Source organism: Gnatocerus cornutus, chromosome 9, assembly GCF_029298725.1.
Source record: "Gnatocerus cornutus isolate USDA-ARS CGAHR chromosome 9, icGnaCorn1.1, whole genome shotgun sequence".
NCBI lineage: Eukaryota > Metazoa > Arthropoda > Insecta > Coleoptera > Tenebrionidae > Gnatocerus > Gnatocerus cornutus.
In genome coordinates this window covers 14,513,824-14,533,862 of record NC_142241.1, presented here as the reverse complement: position 1 = coordinate 14,533,862, position 20,039 = coordinate 14,513,824, and the positions used below count along the sequence as shown (strand labels likewise).

The 20,039-nt window shown below is 38.4% G+C and overlaps 1 protein-coding gene across 6 annotated transcripts in view; it reads left to right on the top strand.

Moving 5' to 3' along the window:
* LOC148169094 (uncharacterized) overlaps nt 1-19,492 on the top strand; it is an 83,431-nt gene extending 63,939 nt beyond the window's left edge. For 2 of the 6 annotated variants that reach the window (XM_088044659.1, XM_088044665.1), the window contains 8 exons: nt 1,770-1,860; nt 13,723-13,944; nt 13,994-14,258; nt 14,307-14,522; nt 14,570-15,725; nt 15,773-16,730; nt 18,005-18,161; nt 18,709-19,492. In XM_088044659.1, the coding sequence (XP_087900785.1) occupies nt 1,770-1,860; nt 13,723-13,944; nt 13,994-14,258; nt 14,307-14,522; nt 14,570-15,725; nt 15,773-16,730; nt 18,005-18,161; nt 18,709-18,935 (3,292 nt within the window). In that variant the 3' untranslated portion in view covers nt 18,936-19,492. Of the gene's footprint in view, nt 1-1,769; nt 1,861-13,722; nt 13,945-13,993; nt 14,259-14,306; nt 14,523-14,569; nt 15,726-15,772; nt 16,755-18,004; nt 18,162-18,638 lie in introns of all 6 variants that reach the window. The other 4 variants (XM_088044660.1, XM_088044662.1, XM_088044661.1 and 1 more) reach the window with 4 other exon arrangements.
* The last annotated feature ends 547 nt before the right edge of the window (nt 19,493-20,039 follow it).

Genomic DNA, 20,039 nt, shown 5'->3' with positions numbered 1-20,039 from the left:
TATCTGTTGTCGGATCTGAGTTTTAAGTCTAGATTTGGAATCTGTGGAAAATTATGCCTAAAATGGTGTATAATAACGCTAGTTTACTTCAAAAAGTAAGATTTCAGAACTTTGCCATAGTTTTAGCCATGAACTTTCGCGAAAAACTGCAACTTTCGACTTTTGGAAAATCTAACAACAATTTCTTATGTAAAAAATCGCGAGAAAAACGATGGCGCAAACGCTTTCCTAATATTTCTAATAGTTTCCGCTTGTAGCGAAAAAATGACTAATAGAATTTTGGGCAGTTGAGAACTTTTCCCAACGCAAAATGAGCCGACGAAACAATATCGCCCAGGGTTTCTCAATATTCCTCTTCCTCTCAATAAACAGAAGCGCCCTCTGAAACACAGCTTATAGCCTAATAAAGTTATCTTATTCCGACGTTCGAACCAGTTACGTCAATTTGTGCACCCCCGTGCTTTAATATCGCCGAAATTTCGATGTACGAGAAGGGAAAACAGATCGTGAATATTCAGCGCGACTTTTCCTCCAGGTACAGTTAGATCGTAAAAAGACAACATAAAGTGAAATCGCGCTGGGAATGCTGGACGCGGCTCCCCGAGATAAATCTGCGAGGATATCGTCAGTAAACTATCCTTATCCTGGCAATATGCGGATGATTTAGTACATATTGGGTTCATAAAACTCAAACTGGGGGTGGCGCGGACGGCCACTTTAAATCATCGAGCTAGTTTAGATATGGAAAGCGCAGATTTTTCGTTATTTCTAGACGGTTTTCTTCGGGCATGCGATCGCGCGATTATCCTGACGAGTTGATGGATCGAAGTCTTTACCTTAGTTGTATTGATTTGGCGGTGCATTCTTCCAGGGACCTTCCGGTTATAATCCGTAGTGGAATTTTACAAGCATTCGAGCTTCCACAACGAAATGTAAATATTTGAAATTTAAATGGTCTCGGGAGTATGCGCGCTTCCAAATGGTAAATAACACAATCTTTTCATCCTCGGTGGAAAAGATCGCCTTTGAACGAGGGCACTCAGTTTAATAGGCTGATTTTGCACAAGACTTTTGGCAAATAGAAGCTGGAAAGAAGCTAACAGGCAATTTCTTTTCACTTCATTTCCAACATATCTTGACTCGTTCTGGTGACATTTTCTCATGATTTATGGATTGCCTCAACGGTACTGAATTATTGAAATAATGTCGATAGCCGCAGACGAATGCTCGCGTGCACCAGAATCGCAATTGATTTATGTGTGGAAACCGGTAAAAAACTACAATAAAATTCGTTTTTTAGCCCCATTGAACAATTTGGAATAAACAGTAATTTTATGCATCCTGTAACAGTAACCGTGTTCAAAGCCCGTCCAGATGCTAACATACCCGTTACCAAAACATCTAACTTGTAAACGAGTTAATTCTTCATCTCCACAACCAGTCACTTAATAACAACAATCACTAATAAAGTAGGGGCTGCGCCAAGTGGCACCGTCTGTTAGTAATGTGTCGAATCAGCTGAGGGTTTCCTCCCTCGACTATTTTATTAAGTTCGCCAGACCCTTTCACGCTTCGCAAATCTCACATCTGTCATTACCGGAATGTTGAAAACTGAGACTATCCTATGATGTGCTTGAAACGTCGAGAAGCACTCGAGGAATTCTTCGCGGGGTTCGCTGGAGAGGACTCAAGTGTCGGATCGATTCTGACAGAAGCTGACAAGCACTGTCAAGAAATTTCAAATGAAATGATGTAAATTTTTTTTGCAGAATGGAAGAAACGGTGCGGTCGATGCTGGTGTACAAGAAGCAGGCTGAGCTGCTGCGGCAGGAGAAGAACGCTCTAACTCTAGCTTTCGAGGTGAGTTTTAATGCGTTATTTTTCATAACTATGAAATCCTGAAAACTTAATGCAGATTCGTTGTAAAAGCGAACTGTCCTACGTTTTCCGCTTAATTAAATCTGAAATTGAAGGGCTGAAGCGGCGAAGTTGTGAAATATTTCCAGTAAACACCGAAAATTATTGCCGGAATATTAAAGCAGCGGCAGTAAACAGCGCCGAAATCGGGTCAGCTTCCGGGAAAAGTCCCTAAAATCCGTGGGACCGCCAGAAATGGACGCCATTCAAACCATTATGAAAAAAGTAATGACGCCCCTAATTTCAATCCTCTTCCTTTATTTCCTTGTTTGTGTCTTATGGTTTCGGGAAAAACTGTCACTGGCGGTGGACTGTTTCTAAATTAAATTTGGGACACGTGCGAGTTGGAAGTGACAACGTGACGAAACGGCAAGATTAATGAGACCATTATTATAATTTACATGATGAATATCGATCCTATTTTAAGAACGATCGTCGGGAGCCATTACTCTTCGTTTAATAATAATTGACGTGCATCAGAAAATGATTTAGTTGGTAAACATGGGATTGTCTGAACTCAGGAATGACGCGACGATTTTTTTGACTATTTCATTATCATTTGGTTTTGAGAAAATTCGCAGCGAGTTTTCAATCACTATTTTCAACGTGAAAACGACGTTTAATACTTTTGTGTTATACATCAATCAAAAGGGCGGCTCAAAATCTATCAACTGGATAAATTTGAAATCGATCGGACAAATAGTTTACGAGTTTTGACCAAAAAACAATAAAACGAAAAATTCATGTTTTGGGTCGGATTTTTTTTTTGCGAAAACATCGACCTTCGAATTTTGGGATTTTGAAAACTTTTTCTAACGTAAAATAAGGCGAGGTAAACAATGGCGCAAACAGTTGCTCAATATTTTTAATAGTTTCCGAGATTTTTAGCTTTAAAAATTAGAAAAATTAAAATCAACTATCCGAAACTTTGATCGAGCATAACTCAGTTATTTGTTGTCGGATCTGAATTTTAAGTCTAGATTTGGAATCTGTGGAAAATTATGCCTAAAATGGTGTATAATAACGCAAGTTTACTTCAAAAAGTAAGATTTTAGAACTTTGCCGTAGTTTTAGCCATGAATTTTCGCGAAAAACTGCAACTTTCAACTTTTGGAAAATCTAAGTACTATTTTGTATATAAAAAATCGCGAGAAAAACGATGGCGCAAACCGCATCTCAATATCTGAAATAATTTCCGAGATATCGAGCACGAATTGTTTTGAACCTTTAAAAATTCAAACGGCCGTAACTCACTTATTTGTTATCGAAAATTCAAAAATTCCCATGTTTTTGGATTCAGCGTGACATTCTGCGTAAAATGAGCCCAAATTTGTTGAGTTTCCTTAATAAATAAACGAGGCATTGGCCAAAAACTGTTTTGAAACCGTCATTTTAGGGTGATTTTCAATCAATATTTTCAAAATGAAAACGACTTTTAATATCTTTGAATTATACCTCAGTCGAAAGAGGAGCTCAAAATCTATCTACTGGCCAAATTTGAAGTCGATTGGACAAATAGTTTACGAGTTATGGCCAAAATTTAAAAAAATTAAAAATTTTCATCGTTTGAGCAGCAATTTTTTTTCGCGAAAAATCGACTATCGAATTTTGGGCTTTTGAGAACATTTTCTAACGTAAAATGAGCCGAGAAAAAGAATGGCGCAAACCGCATCTCAATATCTCAAATAGTTTCCGAGATACAGGGTGTCCGGAAAGTCGCGCACCACCGTGAAACTGTATCATCGGACAATGCCATAGATCACCGGGAAAATGTTAAAAAAAATCCATGTCTTCAATTTTTCGAGGTATGATGGATTGAAGAGGCAAAGTTTGATGCGAAAATTAACGATTTCTGTGCAATAATTTTACGTTCAAATGAATTTGTTACCTAAAGGACATTTTGCGCAAAGGCATGGTGCAAAGAAAATCGGAAAAATCTTGCAAGAAATGCCTGAAAACTGTTAACAAAGTTTTTGAATCAACAATCTCCATCACATTACTCGTTCATGAGCCGACCTGACTAACGCCAACAATACAACAGCAAAGTTACTATGGCTCTGAATACTAGAAATTTAAATTATTGGAGGAAAAGTTCAGCAATGTTGCCATTTTCCTAATTTTCTTTTGGTCTTCCTGTGAAAACAGAGAGTCTGGAATTTTTTTGGTACTCTAGAGGACCACCCAATTACCCCCTTTCAAGGTGGTGCGCCACTTTCCGGACACCCTGTATTTAACTTTAAAAATTACGAAAAATGAGAAATTTTCGAAACTTTGATCGGCCATAACTCAGTTATCTGTTGTCGGATCTGAGTTTAAATCCCAGATTTGAAATCTGCGTAAAATTCTGCGTACAATGATGTATAATAACTTAAGTTTGCTCTAAAAAATAAGCGAGATATCGATTTCAGAAGTTTGACATAATTTTAGTCATGAATTTTCGCGAAAAGCTCCAACTTTCGACTTTTGGAAAATCGAAAATCGCGAGGAAATCGTTGGCGCACACAGTTTCCTAAAATTTCTAATATTTTCCGAGATATTGGGCACGAATTGTTTCGAACGATTTTTTTATTATATTTCATTACATTTGGTTTAGAGAAAACTCGCAGCTTCAACACCGAATTTGAATTTAATTGCGCAAATTAAATTAATGCTTGACTAAAATTTAATTACTATAACTCGGATTTGAGTGTAATTTTTGCAAGGGGGCGCAATCGGATTAGACTGATACAAAATTCAAATGTTAGAAAACTTGCGAACGGTCTTGGTAATGTTAAATTTCTGGCAAAACACCTCTTAATCTCGCGTATAGCGCAAAGAGACATAAACGTGATTATCATGGAAGTTGCGTCGATTACGTTGCCTCAGTTTCATTCCGCGTCTCGTCTTTCTTTGAAATTAATTTGAATTTTAATTTGTACATTTTTCGTGGAGTTTTTAATTAGAGCGAGCACATTTTCGTTTCAATTCTCCAGATTCCTGTCCCCTCTTTAATAAAATAAATATAGAGGTCCTTGCGTAAATATTTGCTTTCAATTAGATTCTCTCCCAAGACTTTTTGTAGTTGTATAAACCCTCTGAGTTTATTTAAAATGATGGATCCGGATTAAAGTCGGAGCTTCTTTCACGGCGGATTAGCGAACTTAATTACTTATTTAAAGTCTCTTTTCACTTCCTGCGAAACTCATTTAACATTAACGGACGGAACTGTTTCGATCGAGCAAGGGAGAGGCGACGTAACTGGAAATCCCCCTTTATTATTTGATTTTTTCCCGGATTTTCAAAGTCGCGTGCTCGAGCCGATCGGGAATTTTTCAAGAGGTTTAATCTGGGATTTATGGAAGCGGAGCAAAAGTCTTCCGTTTCTTCGCCCTCTCACAATTTTTTCTTGCTCGCCAAATGAAGCGACTAAACCGAGTTAGTTCTATAACAAGGTTGCGTGGTGCAGTGTTTGAGGGGCAGTTTGGCCGATACCGCTGTGCATTAATAAAAAGATGTCGGGGAGGCAACGGCGCCCCCGGTGTTGCGAGGGTTTCTCCCCTTGTTTGCATGAAACCACAGTCGAATCCCTTCACCCCGCAACTTTTAGGACTAGTGGCCCTGTTACTGAACGGTATTATATTATTACGGATACATGTCAGGATTTAAGCCGGGATAATTGGAGAGATTCCATACAAAGAGGGCTTTTTACAAGAACCTGCTAATAAGGAAAAATGAAGCTGCAGGATTTGCAGGTTACATGACTGCTACTCCTTTTTACTTATATAGAATAAATAAAATAACAATGAAAAAGTTACGCAGGCGATACAGAACTCGATTTCTTTTGTCTTGTCTGTTACTTGTTATCAAATCAACAACCAATGAATTATTGCCTCTTTATTGTGTATGATTTAATTGGCTGAAAAATGTATCCAATAAACAACAGTTGTGGACACCCAGCCAATGAATGGAACGTTGCTAGATTCGGTGCGTTTTTTGTTATAAAAACTACTTTGATAAAGATAATGCGAGCCAATAGAATGAGTTCTTTTTTGTGTTTTAATCCGATTGCAATTACGTACTCCATTTTGTTTCGGAGAAAGGGTGGATCTTTGGATACGAATTTCTAAAACTAACTATTCTGCTCCACAATTTTATAATTTTTTAACATTTTTGATGGCGCATCGGTTTTTTTTGCGTGTTGCAGTTTTAGTCATGAAATTTTTTTTCGAAAAAATCAAATTTTTCAATTTCGGGAAATCTAAGACCGAATTCTTAACTAAAAAATCGCGAGAAAAACGATGGCGAAAACCGTTTCTTTTGATCTATCTTAACTTCTGAGATATTGAGCAAAAATGTTTTCGAAGCTTCAAAAATTTCGCCCTCTGGCGACAACCCAAAATTTTAAACGACCATAACTCAGTTATTTGTTGACAAAATTTAAAAATACTTGCGGATTTGGATTCACCGTGACATTTTGCGTAAACTGAGCCTAATTTTGTCCAGTTTGCTTAATAAATAAATGAGGCATTGGCCAAAAACTGTTTTGAAGGGGTCATTTTGGGGTAATTTTCAATCACTGTTTTCAGGGTGAAAACGGCGTTTAATACCTTTGTGGTTACATCAATCGAAAGAGAATCTCGAAATCTATCAACTGGCCAAATTTGATATCGATCGGACAAATAGTTTACGAGTTATTGTCAAAAATAAAAAAATTGAAAAATTTTCATCGTTTGATTCGGATTTTTTTTCGCGAAAAATTGACTAGCGAATTTTGGGCTTTTGAGAACATTTTCTAACGTAAAATGAGCCGAGAAAAACAGTGGCACAAACCGCATCTCAATATCTCTAATAGTTTCCGAGATATTTAACTTTAAAAATTAGGAAAAATCAGGAAAAATGAAAATCAACTTTCCGAAACTTTGATCGGCCATAACTTAGTTATCTGTTGTCGGATCTGAATTTATATCACAGATTTGGAATCTGCATAAAATTCTGCGTACACTGATGTATAATAACTCAAGTTTACTATAAAAAATAAGCGTGATATCGATATCAGAATTTTGGCCATAGTTTTAGTCATGAATTTTTGCGTAAATTTGCAAATTTCCTTTGTGGAAAAATCACAAAACTGTTTCTTATGTAAAAAATTGCGAGAAAAACGATGGCGCAAACCGCATCTCAATATCTCAAATAGCTTTCGAGATATCGAGCACGAATTGTTTCGAACCTTCGAAAATTTGGCCCTCTGGCGAAAACTCAAAATTTCAAACGGCCATAACTCGGTTATTTGTTGACAAAAATTTAAAAATTATCATGTTTTTGAATTCAGCGTAAAATTCTGCGTAAAATTAGACCCAAATTCGTTGTGTTTGCTTAATAAATAAATGAGGTATTGGAAAAAAACTGTTTTGAAAACGTCATTTTAGGGTGATTTTCAATTAAAGTTTTCAAAATAAAAACGACGTTTAATAGCATTGAATTATACAAAAGTCGAAAGAGGAGCGCGAAGTCTATCTACTGGCCAAATTTGAGATCTATTGGACAAATAGTTTACGAGTTATGGCCAAAAATAAAAAAAATGAAAAATTTTCATCGTTTGAGTCGCAATTTTTTTTCGCGAAAACTCGACTATCGAATTTTGAGCTTTTGAGAACATTTTCTAACGTAAAATGAGCCGAGAAAAACAGTGGCACAAACCGCATCGCAATATTTCGAATAGTTTCCGAGATATTTAACTTTGAAAATTAGGAAAAATTAGGAAAAATGAAAATCAACTATCCGAAACTTTGATCGGCCATAACTCAGTTATCTGTTGTCGGATCTGAATTTAAATCCCAGATTTGGAATCTGCGTAAAATTTTGCGTACACAAATGTATAATAACTCAAGTTTACTCGAAAGAATAAGCGAGATATCGATATCAGAACTTTGCGATAGTTTTAGTCATAATTTTTTTTTTCAAACTCCATCTTTCAACTTTTGGGAATTCTAAGAACGGGTTGTTAACTAAAAAGTCGCAAGAAAAGCAATGGCGAAAACCGTTTCTCAATATCTGTAATAATTTCGGAAATATCGAGCTTTAAAAATTTGAAAAATAAAATTTTGAAACGGCCATGACTCGGTTATTTGTTGTCATACATGAATTTGGAGCCCAGTTTTGTATTCTGCGTGAAATTCTGCGTAAAATGAGTACCAATAGTTTGATATTACTCCTCAAATAAGCGAGAAATCGACCGAATTAGAGTTGGAAAAATTAAAACCAAAGGATAACTCAACAGTTTTACGTGTCGCAGATCTTTGGATTTGTAAAATTATTGCCTGCAATAAATCAATCATTTCGACCCCTTCCAACACTGAAATAGTTCCTAATTGATGATTAATCATAATTATAAAACTTCAAGGGAGAAAGGGCTGTAAAAATTTGACTGACATCGTCCCCTCCAGCAGCAGAGTCTCTGCAAGTCATGCAAATTATCATCAAACTTAACAACCCCCAGAAAACCAACAAACCCAATGAAATTAAACAAGACTTTAGCACCGGCGCCACAATTAATAAAATTCTAGACCGTATGTGCCCATAAATCAATTTAAAAACCATAAGTGACTCGTGCAAGGGGCAAAAAGGGGAAACAACAAATAATGCAAAATTAAGCTGCACCAGCACGTTCAGCATCCGTTAATCCCTCGCCGAAGGTAATTCGCGGCAGGGGCGTAACGGCGAAGACCGTCTATCCCCCGCTGACCCCCGTAAATGCCGTGCAATAGCGGTTTAATGCGGCGCTATTACCAAACAGGCGTTCAGGACCTTAATAGATATGTAGCAGCGAGAGCAGAGAAGAGGGATGCTTGCACTATTTATAAGGAGTTAATTGCGTACTTGTAAGGGCGCACATGGATTAAAACTTGGGCTGGGAGTTAATATGTCGTTTGCATTCACGAACTGTGAGTTATGGAGGTTGGAACATCAGGGAGCTAGTTTGTTATTATGACGCGTTATTACCAAAGTTTGACACGTATTGTTGAGTGCCGGTTAGTCCAGTTTCAAAAATGAGAAAAAATTGTCCATAATTTCTAATATGCGGAAAATATGGGTGACTTAATGCTTAAAACAATGACTTAAAGTATAAAAAATAGTTATTTGTGTACCAAGGCCAAAAAGTGTTTCTTTTTTGGCCGAGGCCAGAAAGAAGACGAGGGCAAAATGGCACTTTTTGGCCGTGATATACAAAAGATTTTTTAGGCGACATCATTAAATTTACAAGTTAATTAATTTTTATTTATGATTTATTTATTTAATCATTTATAACTACTGAATGATTGTAAATATTTATGAATCCTTCAGAAAAGTTCATATTTTCTTTATTTACATTTGCAGTTTCGGCATGTGTAGCTTCACAAGTTGTGTGAATTAGTTTTGATGTGCTTTTTGATGTTGTTGCAGCAGCACTGCTCGACATGTTCATTTTCAATAATTCAACGTCTTTGTTGCACTTTGCAGCAGTTTGTCGCTTTGATTTTACCCAAATAATTATAAAATTGGGGGTAATGTCGGTATCTTGATGTAATATGCAAAACTTTGGATAGATGGCGCCACCATAGATCGGCCAAAAATGTTTGCGGCCAGAAAAGATTTACTTTTAGGCCGCTTTTGAGCTATTTTAAGCTTATTTTAAACAAACTTTTTAAGTTCATTTTAAAACGAAACGTAGCTTTTTTTTACACGAAGTTGTATTTGTATTTGTAGAAATGAGTTTCATCATGCACAATTGTTAAAAATGATTTTATTATTTGGATTAACCGTGCACAGAAATTGAGAAAAGTCGTCCCGATGCTTATCGCCAGGACCTGAGTCACCGCCGCCAAATCGGTCGGGTCTGACACAACACCTGATAACGATATCGCCAGATTACGTCCCATGCAAACACGGAAAGGGAGGATTTTACAGTTGCACACCCCAACTTTGTTTCGATGTGGAGATATCGATTGTGCGGAGGTAAACTACATGGAGGAAATACAGCCGAATCATGCACATATCCCCCATCATTCGCTTACAAGGGTGCGGAATGTGTTTGCAGACCACACACGTTTAAAGCGTCATGAAAAATTTACGCGAGCTCCACTGACCACATTCGAAACAACGCCAAGAAGCGCCTCAGTGTTACTTAATAAATTCTGACCATTTTATGGGTTCATAACAAGGAAGAGCCGCGTTACTTCAGTCTCATTTCCCTCTCTAAACTGAACCATGTTCGTCATCTCGCTAAAGTTTAATTGTTGGAAGAGATAACGGAAGCAGTGTCGTGTGGGTGTACCCTAGAAGACCGTCGAACCCTCGGATTAATGGCGTGTGTACTTACATCATTTCGCTGGTGTGATGCGTTAAGTTTTTGGTTAAGCTTCCGCGAATTAATTTCACTGACGCAACTAGCGCAGTGTAATAACAGTTTTACTAATCAACGGATCCGACACGCTAGAACTTGTTAGTTGCCAACTTTCGGAACAATTTACAATTTAAACTCGAATTAATATGTGTACGTCTGTGTACTTTGTCCGCTTCGTGAATATTCACAGACACGAATTCACACCAGGGGCGGATAAGTCAGTTATTTCTTTGTGGATCTTAACGAGTCTCCCCTTTTTGGATTGCGCATGAAATTCTGCGTAACATGAGCACTAAGACTTTAAGATTGCTTCATAATTAGGCGAGGTAGCGACCGAATTGAAAAAAAGAAAATTTTGTATTCGAACTACATATCTATGATGGATTTCTAAGGTAAAAAATTGTGAGAAAAACGATTCCGAAAAGGATTGTTTGATAATTGCACTAATTTCGGGGAGATATTGGGCAAAATTGTTTCCGGCGCTTCAAAGTTTTGGTCCCTGGCGACTACCCAAAAATTCAAAAGGCCACTCAGTTATTTGTTGACCAAAAGTAAAAATTCTTGCAGCTTTGGGTTCAGCGTGACATTCTGCCTAAAGTGAAATTTATTGAGTTGGTTTAACAAATAAACGAGGCATTGGTCAAAAGCTGTTTTGAAAAGATTATTTTGGGGTGATTTTCAGTCACTGTTTGCAAGGTGAAAACGACGTTTAATCCTTTTGTGTTATACATGAATCGAAAGAGGAGCTCGAGATATATCTACTGCCCAAATTTGAGATCTATCCGACAAATAGTTGACAAGCCATAGCCAAAAATAAAAAAAATGAAAAATTTTTATCGTTTGAGTCGGAATTTTTTTTCGCGAAAAATCGACTATCGAATTTTGGGCTTTTAAGCACTTTTTCTAACGTAAAATGAGACGAGAAAAACGATGGCGCAAACCGCATCTCTATATCTCTAATAGTTTCCGAAATATTTAACTTTGAAAATTGGGAAAAATGAGAAAAAATGAAAATCAACTTTCCGAAACTTTGATCGGCCATAACTCAGTTATCTGTTATCGGATCTGAATTTAAATCCCAGATTTAGAATCTGCGGAAAATTCTGCGTACACTGATGTATAATAACTCAAGTTTACTATAAAAAATAAGCGTGATTTCGATATCAGAATTTTGGCCATAGTTTTAGTCATGAATTTTTGCGTAAATTTGCAAATTTCGTTTGTGGAAAAATCAAAAAACTGTTTCTTATGTAAAAAATTGCGAGAAAAACGATGGCGCAAACCGCATCTCAATATCTCAAATAGCTTTCGAGATATCGAGCACGAATTGTTTCGAACCTTCGAAAATTTGGCCCTCTGGCGAAAACTCAAAATTTCAAACGGCCATAACTCGGTTATTTGTTGACAAAAATTAAAAAATTATCATGTTTTTGAATTCAGCGTAAAATTCTGCGTAAAATTAGACCCAAATTCGTTGTGTTTGCTTAATAAATAAACGAGGTATTGACTAAAAACTGTTTTGAAAACGTCATTTTAGGGTGATTTTCAATTAAAGTTTTCAAAGTGAAAACGACGTTTAATAGCATTGAATTATACATCAATCGAAAGAGGAGCTTGAAGTCTATCTACTGGCCATATTTGAAATCTATCGGACAAATAGTTTACGAGTTATGGCCAAAAATAAAAAAAATTAAAAATGTTCATCGTTTGAGTCGGAATTTTTTTTCGCGAAAAATCGACTATCGAATTTTGGGGTTTTGAGAACATTTTCTAACGTAAAATGAGTCGAGAAAAAGAATGGCGCAAACCGCTTCTCAATATCTCTAATAATTTCCGAGATATTTAACTTTAAAAATTACGAAAGATGAGGAAAAATGAAAATCAACTTTCCGAAACTTTGATCGGCCATACCTCAGTTATCTGTTGTCGGATCTGAATTTAAATCCCAGATTTGGAATCTGCGGAAAATTCTGCGTACACTGATGTATAATAACTCAAGTTTACTCCAAAAATTAAGCGAGATTTCGTTATCAGAAGTTTGTCATAGTTTTAGTTATGAATCTTTGCGAACATTTGCAAATTTCGACTTTTGACAAATTTAAGAACAATTTCTTATGTAAAAAATCGCGAGAAAAACGATGACGCAAACCGCATCCCAATATCTCAAATAGTTTCCGAGATATCGAGCACGAATTGTTTTGAACCTTCAAAAATTTGGCCGTCTGGCGACAACCCAAAAATTCAAACGGCCATAACTCAGTTATTTGTTGACGAAAATTCAAAAATTCTCATGTTTTTGGATTCAGCGTGACATTCTGCGTAAAATGAGACCCAAACTTATTGAGTTTGCTTAATAAATAATCGAGGTATTGGGTAAAAACTATTTTGAAAACGTCATTTTAGGGTGATTTTCAATCAAAGTTTTCAAAATGAAAACGACGTTTAATAGCATTGAATTATACATCAATGAAAAGAGGAGCTCGCAATCTATCCAGTGGCCAAATTTGAGATTGATCGGACAAATAGTTTACAAGTTATGGTCAAAAATAAAAAAATTGAAAAATTTTCATCGTTTGAATCGGATTTTTTTTTCGCGAAAAATCGACTATCGAATTTTGGGCTTTTGCGAAGATTTTCTAACGTAAAATGAGCCAAGAAAAACAATGGCGCAAACCGCATCTCAATATTTCTAATAATTTCCGAGATATTTAACTTTGAAAATTACGAAAAATGAGAAAAAATGAAAATCAACATTCCGAAACTTTGATCGGCCATACCTACGTTATTTGTTGTCGAATCTGAATTTAAATCTCAGATTTGGAATCTGCGGAAAATTCTGCGTACACTGATGTATAATAACTCAAGTTTACTCTAAAAAATAAGCTAGATATCGATATCAAAACTTTGCCATAGTTTTAGTCATGAATTTTCGCGAAAAACTGCAAGTTTAAGAAAATTTTAAAAACGAATTCTTAGCTAAAATATCGCGAGAAAAGCAATGGCAAAAACCGTTTTTCAATATCTGTAGTAGTTTCGGAAATTTCGAGCTTTAAAAATTTGCAAAATAAAAATCAAATATCCGAAAATTTTAAACAGCCATAACTAGGTTATGTGTTGTCGTACGTGGATTTTGAGCCCAGTTTTTGATCCTGCATGAAATTTGGCGCACAATGAGTATCAATAGTTTAAAATTTCTTCTCAAATAAGCGAGATATCGACCGAATTAGATTTGGAAAAATTAAAACCAAAGGATAGCTCAACAACTCTACATATCTCTACATAAAATTAATTTTAAATTAACAATTTAAACACGAATTAATACGTGTACGCCTGTGAACTGGGCGAACTTTGTCCGCTTCGTGAATATTCACAGACACGAATCCGCACCAGTGGCGGATAACATCACCAAACACTCATTTGGACTCATTTGAACTTTTTTTTTGCAGAACCGTTGCCAGCAGTATCAAAACACAATAGCCCGTCTGAACAATGAGGTCTTAACACTGAGGCAACAACTGGCGCAGGTTAGTAACGAAACTAACCCCGAAGAAATCCTCCAAGCCCACGCCGCAGCTCTGCATCGACACGCCGAAGAGTCTCGGAAACAGTATGAACGCTGCTTGGACGACGTCGCTAACCAAGTCGTCAAAGCCCTTCTAGCACAAAAGGTAACCAAAGAATGATTCCCACTGTTTGATTCTTTATTGTTAAAATTAGGGTCTACGCGAAGAAGTGGGCGCCCTCAACAACAGGATACACGAACTGGAATCTCAGAACCGCGCGCTCACCTCAATGCTCGTCCATCAACTGCGAGGAGAAACTCCTCCGGAACAGGAACCTCCAAGCAAATCCCCCGAAGAAAGCGCTGTTGCGACCGCTGTGAAACACTACAACTCTTTTAATTCCGAAGTGTTGGAGGAGGAAACCGAAACGGCTCTATCGAAATTCGAAAGACGATTGTCGAGCAACTCGGAGATTCTAGGTAATGCCACTTTCGCTTTGTTGTCGGCGCTAATTTATCGATGTTCAGACACGAGATTGTCGTTGGAAGACAAAAGGAGACACCAAGTCTTGACTAAACTCTGGACGGACTTAAAGGGATCAGAAGTGACTCCTAAGAAACTCCTCGAGGCGTTGAGTACAGTCGATTCGGCGTTGTGGGTCCAACCGCAGAGGCCTGTCTCTCTTAATTTACATCTGCCGATCGTGCAAGCGACGAAGTATCGAAGAGCGAAACCTATTCTAGGTAAGTTGGTGGTGTCGGAGGTCGAGTGGTAACATGAGGAGTTTCAGCGCAAAGCAGTTCGAAGAGCGAGGAGGAGACGACTGGGAACGAGTCGCCGGAAAGTGGTAACCGCGACGAAGGGTACTCGACTATGTCTTCTGACGTCCAAGCGGATTTAACAAGAGGTTCAGGCGAAGCGATTCCTAACAGAGGACTGGAGGACTTGAAGGAAGCCACCGACGAGACTGATATTACCGAAACGCGCCTTCTTGTGACCGACAATAAGGATCCAGACATTCTATACATTCCCTTTAATTTACTCAATCTTAAGCCAAGGAACAGTTACCCCCCTGGAAAAGACATGCTGCCCTTCCAGCACATAATGAGGAGTTTCTCCGACTCCCACCTCTGCATCAAAATCACAACAGCCCCCAGTCCTTGCTACAGCTTCAGTTCTCCCATCTCCAGCAGTCCCTCGATCTTCCTCTTGGACATCACCGACAAAAACCCGCTGCGAAGGGCCAAAGCCACTAGCACCTTATGGGGTTTGTTGAATTGTCGTACTAATTATCTCACCTCACCCCCAGATCTTTTAGGCAACACAAATTTCGAATTCTGTGATGATAAAACCTCCCCGTTGTCGTGGTCAAGCGCTGCCGAAGAGCGCCTCGAATGCACCACGTGGGACGCGGAGTACATCCAACAGTGGTTGCGACTCGACGAAACCCGTTCGGCTCTTCAGCAGCAACACCGAGACATGCTAGAACTGGAGTACGATCGCGCCGAGCTCGAAGACTGGAGTTTGAGTCTTTCCACCGACGACTTAAGAGAGCAATACAAGAGAGTGGACGTACTAACACCAGGACAAATATCCATTTCCACCCTCCCCAGCATCCAAGAGAACAACGCGCTGGAGTTGGAGGAAGACTCCAACGAGTGTTTATGGAACAACTCCAGCTACATGATGGACAAAGAAGGACGTGAGTTGATGACCCTCTTGATGGACAACGGGAGCATCGGAGAAAACGAGAAGCCGTGGCCGTACGCCGTGTCAACGAACCAACAGATCTCGCCGGATAACAGTTGGTCCAGTGGATCGGACTGTTGTCATTCGCACGAACCGGAAACGTGCTCGAAGAGGTCTTCGGCGGCTTTGAGCGGATGCAGCGATGACACGGGGGAGATTCCAGCGGTGGGCACCGATTTCACGAGGGACTTCTACAGGTTTGTACGAACTTTCCACGTCCTGTTTTTTGTACGATTGATTTCAGGCTGGTGAAGTTCGAAAGCACCAAGAGTCTCGCATCCACGTCTTCCAGAAGTTTGGGCGACAACGGCGACCACCGCGACAGCGCCCTCCACAACGTGCTGAATTTCATCGCCGAACAACAAAAGTACGTCGCTTCCAGGGAGCAGAAAGAATCCCCACGTCCGTGCTCGGCGGATTTAACCAAAGAATTTAACATTGAGGGCCCCGAAATGAGGATTTCCAAAGACGAGAACTACGTGACGTTGAAGCAGCTGTGTGAAGAGTACACGAACGAGCACCTCAAGGATGAGATCAAACAGAACATCGCGTATGCTGAAGAGGTGTGTTTGGTGACGCCGCTAGACGTGGAGAGTGAGAACTGTTCGAACATCACCGAGCGCCCGGTGGACATCTGCAGCAGTGTTAACGTGGAAATCACCTCCACCGAGTACCAGAGTGTTTTGAGTGTCGACGACTCCTTCACAAAGTCCACGAGTAGTGACGTGTCGACGACGAACAATTCCAGTGTGAGCACGCCGGAGACGATCGTTTCGAAGATCCCGCGCCGCAAGCAAAACTCCAAGATCCCAGTCAGTCCGGCGAAGAAAAACGATAACAACCTAGAGACGAAGATACCAAAGAGCAGAATCCCGCATAAAAAGGCGCAGAAACAGAGAATTGTGGAGGTCCGCCAGAACAGCACCCCGCAGCACGTCATCACCTCGGAGCGGCTACCACAGTGTTCTTCGGGTGTTATAAGTAATATCATCGACGGACCTCCGCATCGAGCGGTTAGTTTTCACGAGCGAGCGACGTCCAAAGATGTCATCGAGGAGTTGAATCGCATGATTAAGAACGGGGATGAGAATGTTGCTAGTCAAGAACAGGGGGATGTTGGGGGAGGGTCCAAGTTGGATCAGGGGTGCAGGACCACGGGGTGGATCCATGTGGAGAAGGATATCGATTTGACGGATCCTAAAGTAAGAAACGAGGATGATTCATTGGTAAATTTACTTTTCTTTTGGTGGTGTTGGTGCTAACAAACTTGACTAACACAGCGAGTTAATTTCTATAGACTAACAAAATTAACAAGTGTTTTTGCATGACGGAATTTTATTCATTTGAAGTTGAAAATAAGTCGAGAAAAGTCGGAGCCTGCAAAGACAATTTCATTGATTGGAAAATCGAACTGGGACTTACATCGTTGAAATTCAGGCAAATTCGAGTTCGGCTGCGAGTTCTGCATCTTCTTGCACAAATTGTTAGAAAAACTGCAAACAGTTGGAGCACGATGAAGCTGGTTTTGATCGATATTTCCATCACTGCTGGTTAACAATGGAACGAAATCAAACTAAAAACGCGTTTTACTGTTGAATTTTTATACATGTAGTTGAAAACAATGACGCAGTAATTTGGCAGATGTGTGTTATTTTCTGCCCGAGTGATATTTAGAGCGTAATTATTTCGTTTTTGGAAGTAAAATGTTATCACTCGTACAAATTAGGAAGATTGTTTCTGCGAAGTTATTAGTTTAGATTGGCGATAGATTTAACTACCAATTTCGTTTGATAGTTCAGGGAAATTAGGGTTTAAATCCTAACGAATTATCAAAGTTTTGAAACTTTTATACATCAGGAATTAAACAAAAAAGTTCAAATTTCAAATTTCACAAATATCTTGGCAAGAACTTGTAAAATTTATTTAATTAATTTAAGATTATTTGTTTATCTCTTTAATGACCTATTTATAACAATTTCCAAAGAAGATTTAAATAAAATTGGGAAAATAAATTGTAGGCAAAGGTGGTGTACTCGCATTTTTTTACAAATTTGAGTCCTGGTTTGTGATAGAGCAAAATGAGTTATAGAGTCACATTCATGAGGTCATTCAACTTCAGATATGAGGTTTTCAGTCTTCGAATATTTTTTTTCTAAAATTTGTTGACTAGACTCTGCATACAGGACGCTGCTCCTCCTCACCCTCATCTTCGCGCCGCGTTTGGGCGAGTAACATTGGCTGTACGCAAAATGGATAAGAAAATTTAATTGTCAACATTTGTTGTTGCTTCTATATTTGCTCTAAAGTGAATAGTTTAGAAGATAAATGAGGAAAACAATTTTTAGTTAAGAGATTTTTATATTTTTTTTAATTTTTGATGCCTCTGGCAATTTTTTCTGCCAAGTTTCAAAACTTTAATTGTTTTTTTAATTAGTTTTAAACGGGCACCAATTAAAGTTTCTTTTTTTGTTCAAAGGCAAGGGCGAATCTGCTGGACGTCATGATGGCCTCGGTGTCGAGTGATTCTTCCCCGACGTCCTCATGTGGAGGAAGTGTGGCTAGTGACTCAACCGAAGACCCTCCAGACTACGGCCATCTTCATCGGATCCACAGATTCCATCGTCAAAAAAAAGGTACTTTTTGACTAACCGATCTTTAATGAGCACTTGTTCACTTGCGCCACTAAACATGTAATGAAACTAAGAATAAGATTGATGGCTTTGTTTGAGAGAATCATTAAACATCCTCTAGTTCCTACTAATCCGCTTAGTCTGCTTTATTTAACAACCACAGCCTGCATGTGTGCACTCTGAATTTTGGCCGCAATGACAATCAAAAGAAATTTTGAGTCCCGAACATTTTACTAGTACGTTCAGCTCCATGAACTGCTATCCAGTCTTCCAAATTTTCAAAACTTGTCAGTTTTACCTTTTTATGATTTATTTATTCTCCTATTTCTATGTTCCAGTAGACTTAGTGCTCTCTATACTAATGATGTCATTTTTATTTTCTCATTACTTTCAACGGTTTGTTTACTGATTTTGTGTTTGGATCAGTAAGCAAACTGTTTCTTCCGAGCGAACTGTACAGTAAATGTTGGGGATTTCAAGCTTCGACCTCGGCACCCTGCACACCCATCACGGAGACGGCGGTCTGATCAATTCGCCTCGTTACTTCCAGCGAACGCCGCCCGTCCCGAATTGGCGGTGGTAAGGGCGTCGACAGGGTCGACACGGCCGACAATCATCGGCCGTCCCGACTTCTTCGTGCGCTACGGAGAGAAAGAAATGGAAGCAGTGGCCAGTTTCGACTTCCTCGACGATTTCAGTACGACCAGCAGTTCGCTGAGTTGTTCCATCGATGAAGACGATTGCACGCAGGTGCACTTCAAAGTCAGCCAAGTTTAACTTATTTTCACTTTTTGTATACGTCGTATTTATTGTCTATATGTAAATTATTTTATTTATATTTCAATACAGTTGTCTAATTTTTTCGGTTTAGTTTTATTTACAGCGAGATTAGGGATTAAGACTGTATATAATGATGAAGCGTATTTTTCTTGAAATTAACATTTCTTTTATCTAACGGAACGAATTATGTGTAGTACACTCAAATGTACTTTTGTGATATAAAATTATTTAAGCGGATAATGGATGTTTATATATCGGTCATTTAATCAAATACACAGATCAAAAGTCAGATTCTAATCTGGGCCTATGAAATTTGTGATCATTTCTTCTTCTCTTTTCACACTTTATCCAAGTGCAGTGCAATAAACGAATTGTTTCTTCATTTTTCGTACGGAAATGATCTCTTTATTGTATCAACATGAAGCAATTCTTAGGACTTTAGACTACAGACAATGTTGAAATTATATATAAACTGTGTGTAGATTGTATTTTTATATAGGGTACTTATTTATATTTAGTACAAATTTAGATCCTAAATACATTATTATGATTAACTGTCTTTTTTATTATATGTACCTGCATCATAATTTCACCAGATCACACACACTAGTCTGTGGCGCGCAGAAGAGACTAGTTCTAACACGCTGCACCGTGCGTAATTTGGCCTTTAGAGCACGCTGAATTTTAAGGTTGTCTAGACAACAAGAAATCGTGAAATGTCAGGACAAATTTTTATTTATATTACTATTTAGCCGCTTTAAGCTGGTTACTGTTGTTTGTTACTTCTAATTCATAACTGGTAGATTCTTTTTCATTTTCATTCTTCTGTTGGACGTCCATAGCTCTTGATGAAGTTGACTTAGCAAGCGCTGTGTTCAGAACACCAGCAATGCATTTGGAAACAACTATTTAGTACTTACTTTCAAAAACAAGAATGTTTCATCGGGAGCTTCAGTAAAAAAGGTTCGTAGCTTTTCTTCACGAAAAACCAACGATTTTTTAGGCTGAGTTCATGAAAGTCAGCTAGATTTACTCCTTTATTAATCCTCAACATTGATGACGATATATGTATGTCGGCTTGAGTACAAGGAAATAAAAAAT